This window comes from Centroberyx affinis, unplaced genomic scaffold (genome assembly GCF_046629955.1).
Source record: "Centroberyx affinis isolate AG114_WGS23_722 - 3 ecotype Tasmania unplaced genomic scaffold, CSIRO-AGI_Caff_v1 ptg010459l_1, whole genome shotgun sequence".
Lineage (NCBI taxonomy): Eukaryota > Metazoa > Chordata > Actinopteri > Beryciformes > Berycidae > Centroberyx > Centroberyx affinis.
Window position 1 is genome coordinate 1 of NW_027284836.1, and position 5,244 is coordinate 5,244.

General features: G+C 39.7%; 1 protein-coding gene across 1 annotated transcript; it reads left to right on the forward strand.

Annotated features, from left to right (window-relative positions):
* Window positions 1-1,442: 1,442 nt before the first annotated feature.
* Window positions 1,443-5,014, forward strand: LOC139640757 (prolyl hydroxylase EGLN3-like). Its single transcript, XM_071514936.1, has 4 exons — window positions 1,443-1,559; window positions 2,935-3,071; window positions 3,195-3,268; window positions 4,809-5,014. The coding sequence occupies exons 1-4, from the start codon at window positions 1,443-1,445 to the stop codon at window positions 4,838-4,840; spliced, it is 360 nt and encodes a 119-aa protein (XP_071371037.1). The 3' UTR covers window positions 4,841-5,014.
* Window positions 5,015-5,244: the final 230 nt, after the last annotated feature.

Sequence of the window (5,244 nt, forward strand, 5' to 3'; positions counted from 1 at the left end):
CCCTTGGATGCATGTTCACAAGTGAGAAACATTAGCACATAACCACACACACACACACACACACACACACACACACACACACACACACACACACACACACACACGCACACAGGAAGTTGTTGTAACAGCTGACTGTTCTTCACATCTGTTTTTGTTTTGATGTTATTTCTGGATTCACTGACACATAAATTCCCTCTCGATACTTTCTTCTTCTTTCTCACTAAACTCGCACAGTGTTGTCATTGTACTTCTTCTTTTACTGAACCGTGTTCTCAGAGTGTGTGTCAGTGTGTGTCAGCAGCAGGTCGGGTGTTACTGGAACATTTCTTATCGGCCACCCACTGAAGTGAACTGTCTAAAAGCTTTATGGGTAACACTTTACAATAAGGGTACATTAATTAATTAAGGGTTAGTTAATGCTTACTAAGCATTAACTAACCCTTGATTAACAGTTAACTAATGTGTCTGGTAATCATTTACTAATTGTGTTCATGTTAACTAAGGTATTAATTTATACATTACTTAATAGTCATCTTTATTAACTATTAAATGATGTATAAATTAATAACTTAGTTAACATGAACACCATTAGTAAATTACACATTAGTTAACTTAAGTTACTTAAGTTAAGCATTACCTAACCCTTAACTTAGTGACCCTTATTGTAAAGTGTTACCGCTTTATTTAAAGCCGTGTGCCGACGATAAATAAAACAGGAGAGAAGAAGAGTCGGTATAGCAACCAAGAACGCACATGTAGCCGTGCATTATGGGAGTTCAAACACATCTTTGACCAATCAGATTGCTTTGCTGAAACTGCACTTTGTATACAATAATTTATTTTTATATGATCTGTTTTTAGCATAAGAACAAATACAAACAAACAGTATATCACAATTAGTACTAACAAATAGTTTTGAACTAAAAAATATTTGTATGTTTCTATTATTAAGCCATGATGGCTTGTTGCCAATAATATGAAAATAAATGCAACAAAACAGAACCATATCACAGCAAGTAATAACAATAATAAACGTTATTTGTGCTTTAAAAATCTGATAAAGCAAACGTCATCCTCAGGAAATAAAAGAAAACATGGAAAACAACAAGGGACCATGAGGAAAAAGTAGAATAGAGTGAAAATGAAGTATAAACATAGTAAAAAAGATATTGTAAAAACAAGATAAAATCACATGACATCACATAAGAGCAAGAAATTATTAAATGATTCATTAAGACATTAAGAGAAAAGATAGAAACTACATTGTTGGCAGCAGGAATATTATTGGGGAAATTAATAGACAATAATGAAGCTTCTCTCTCTCTGTGTGTGTGTGTGTGTGTGTGTGTGTGTGTGTGTGTGTGTGTGTGTGTGTGTGTGTGTGTGTGTGTGTGTGTGTGTGTGTGTGTGTGTGTGTGTGTGTGTGTGTGTGTGTGCAGGCCATGGTGGCGTGTTACCCGGGAAACGGGACAGGATATGTGAAACACGTGGACAACCCGAACTCAGACGGACGCTGCGTCACCTGCATCTACTACCTGAACAAGGACTGGAGCGCCAAGGTAGGCTGCTGCTACGGAAGCCTGGAGGACAAAAACTGTTCTTCTTCTCCTCCTCCTCATTCTTCATCTTCTCCTCCTTCTCCTTCTTCCTCTCCTTCTTATTCTTCTTCTTCTTCTTCTTCTCCTCCTTCTCCTTCTTTTTCTCCTCCTCATTCTTCATCTTCTCCTCCTTCTCATTCTTCATCTTCTCCTCCTTCTTCCTCTCCTTCTTCTTCTTCTTCTCCTCCTTCTCCTTCTTCTCCTCCTTCTCATTCTTCATCTTCTCCTCCTTCTTCTTCTTCTCCTCCTTCTCCTTCTTCTCCTCCTTCTCCTCCTTCTCCTCATTCTTCATCTTCTCCTCCTTCTCATTCTTCCTCTTCTTCTTCTTCTTCTCCTCCTTCTCCTTCTTCTTCTCCTCCTTCTTCTCCTCCTCATTCTTGATCTTCTCCTCCTCCTTCTTTCTCTCCTTCTTCTTCTTCTTCTTCCTCTCCTTCTCCTTCTTCTCTCCTCCCTCTCTTCCTCCTTCTTCTTCTCCTCCTCCTCCTTCTTCTTCTCCTCCTCCTCCTCCTTTTTCTTCTTCTTCTTCTTCTTCATCTTCTCCTCCTCCTTCTTCTTCTCCTCCTCCTTCTTCTTCTCCTCCTTCTTCTTCCTCTCCTTCTTCTTCTTCTTCTTCTCCTCCTCCTCCTTCTTCTCCTCCTCCTCATTCTCCATCTTCTCCTCCTTCTCATTCTTCCTCTTCTTCTTCTTCTTCTTCTCCTCCTTCTCCTCCTCATTCTTGATCTTCTCCTCCTTCTCCTTCTTTCTCTCCTTCTTCTTCTTCTTCTTCCTCTCCTTCTCCTTCTTCTTCTCCTCCCTCTCCTCCTCCTCCTTCTTCTTCTTCTCCTCCTTATTCTTCTTCTTCTTCTGCTTCTTCTTCTTCTCCTCCTTCTTCTTCTTCATCTTCTTCTTCTCCTCCTCCTCCTTCTTCTTCTTCTCCTCCTCCTTCTTCTTCTTCTTCTCCTCCTTCTTCCTCTCCTCCTTCTTCTTCTTCTTCCTCTCCTCCTCCTTCTTCTTCTTCTCCTCCTCCTTCTTCTTCTCCTCCTTCTTCTTCTTCTTCTCCTCCTTCTTCTTCCTCTCCTCCTTCTTCTTCTTCTCCTCCTCCTTCTTCTTCTTCCTCTCCTCCTCCTTCTTCTTCTCCTCCTCCTTCTTCTTCTTCTTCTTCTTCTTCTTCTTCTTCATCTTCTCCTCCTCCTCCTTCTTCTTCTTCTCCTCTTTCTTCTTCTTCTCCTCCTCCTCCCTCTTCTCCTCCTCCTCCTCCTCCTCCTCCTCCTCCTCCTCCTTCTTCTTCATGTCTGTGTATTCGCTCCCTGCTGGTTCAGACCGGTCAGCTGACCTCTGTCTCGTTGTCGTTGTTCAGGATCACGGCGGCGTCTTGAGGATTTTTCCGGAAGGTAAATCGTACGTCGCCGACATCGAGCCGCTGTTCGACCGGCTGCTCTTCTTCTGGTCCGACCGCAGGAACCCGCACGAGGTCCGGCCCTCCTACGCCACCAGGTGACCAATCGCTGACGTCCGTTACTGACGTCTGACAATAAGCCGGTTGGCGGGAAAAAAACTGTAAACTCCTGAACTGCTTCAGATGGTAGACGGCGTTTTTTTTTGTTTTGTGTTTCTCAGGTACGCCATCACAGTCTGGTACTTTGACTCTGAGGAGAGAGCCGAGGCCAAGAGACGCTTCAGAGACCTGACAGGTATACACACACACACACACACACACACACACACACACACACACACACACACACACTCTTTCTCACCAATCACCAATATCACCAATATATTGTGAAAGTGTCTTCTTCTTCTTCTCCTTCTTCTTCTTCTTTATTACATCGGCTTAATGAACAATGAAGTAGAAAGAAAAGAATCCCATCAGAAAAATGTTTAAATAATAAATGTTATTAAATCCAGTGGTGGAAAGTAACTAAGTACATTTACTCAAGTACTGTACTTAAGTACAATTTTTGAGGTACTTGTACTTTACTTGAGTATTTCCATTTTATGCTACTTCTTCTCCACTACATTTTAGAGGGAAATATTGTACTTTTTACTCCATTACATTTATTTCACAGCTATAGTAACTAGTTACTTTTCAGATCAATATTTCATATTTAAAACATTTGATCATCTCTATAAAATAACTATAAAATAGCATTGTTATAGATTAGACTACCCAAAAGTATAGCTAAATTGTTAAGATTAGCTTCACGTTGACAACTTTAAAATGCTGCTTACATGTACATGTATGTCAATAAATCAGTATTAATATTCCAATAATTTGTGAAAAATATAACTCTCTAAATGGGGACAGTTTGCATAATGAGTACGTTTACTTTGATACTCTAAGTACATTTTGCTGCCAATACTTATGTACTTTTACTTCAGTAAGATTTTGAATGCAGGACTTTTACTTGTAATGGAGTATCTTTACATTGTTGTATTGCTACTTTTACTGAAGTAAAAGATCTCAGGACTTCTCCCACCACTGATTAAATCAAGACAAATAAATAAAGAAGATAAAATGTTAATCACAACAAACTCTCCTCCTGTCACACTGGAAGCTTCATGTCTTTCCTGAGATAAGACCGCTGTCTTACTGAAACACAATAGATTATAAAATATGAAGAGTTTCATTCACACATGAGATCTACTGACATCTATTTTGACAAAATTAAAGCACATCATGGTTTCTGTTCCAGTCGGGACTCGTCTAAAGCTTTTCTCACAGAACACTTCAGTTTTCTGTGGTTTTCAAGTTATCGACTGGTGGATTTCAGGTGGAAACACATTTCCAAAATGCACAGACAATTTTATTTCTTGTCATTTGTGTTTTTTTTATCTCTTTGTTGTGTCATTTTTTTTTTACAGTCGCTCCCTTCACTTTTTATTTTGCTCTACATGTTTTATTCAATGAACTTGTTTATTGTTGTGAAGCAAGCTTGTAAATTTGGTTTTGAAAAGCGCTCTATAAAAAATGTCTATTATTATTATTTGGTTTTGATATAAGACCCACTGCCTTAATCTAAGTAATATCCCTGCTTAATTTGATGAGAACTCTTTGATTTTGCTCTGTTTTACACACAATAAAAATATAATATATATATACGGTATATTTTTATTATTATCTTTTTGAAAACAACACAAGGAGTATACACACATAAAACTCCCCACAAAACAAAAGAAACAGAAGTACAGTATAGATGTGTATGTTCATGTGTCTCCGTTCTGTCTCAGCCTCCACCCAGCAGGACGGCAGCTCCAGCTGACTGTGAGGAAACGGCTCCACCCGGTGTTTCAAACACTGAACTACAGGAGAGGACAGCAGAGAGCGTCCCGACTCAACCTGCTGACGAGGAAGAGGAGGAGGAGGAGGAGGAGGAGGAAGAAGAGGGGAAGGAGGTTTCTCTCTGTCCTGGAAGGTTTTTAATCTTCATCAGCCCAATGTGAAATTTACAAATCCCCTCATTCTGGATCCAGCCGATGGAAATAAGATGAACTCTGTTTTAATGTGAGGAAGCAGCAGAATTTTAAATCAGCAGGACCTGATCCAGACCTTTCTGCTGAAGCACTGCTCTTCTCTCTGCTGGTTTCTACTGAAAATACTGTTAAAAAAGATGGAGGAAAAAAAAAAAAACAGCGAACTGGCCCTTTAAGCTCCAGCTTCAGATCC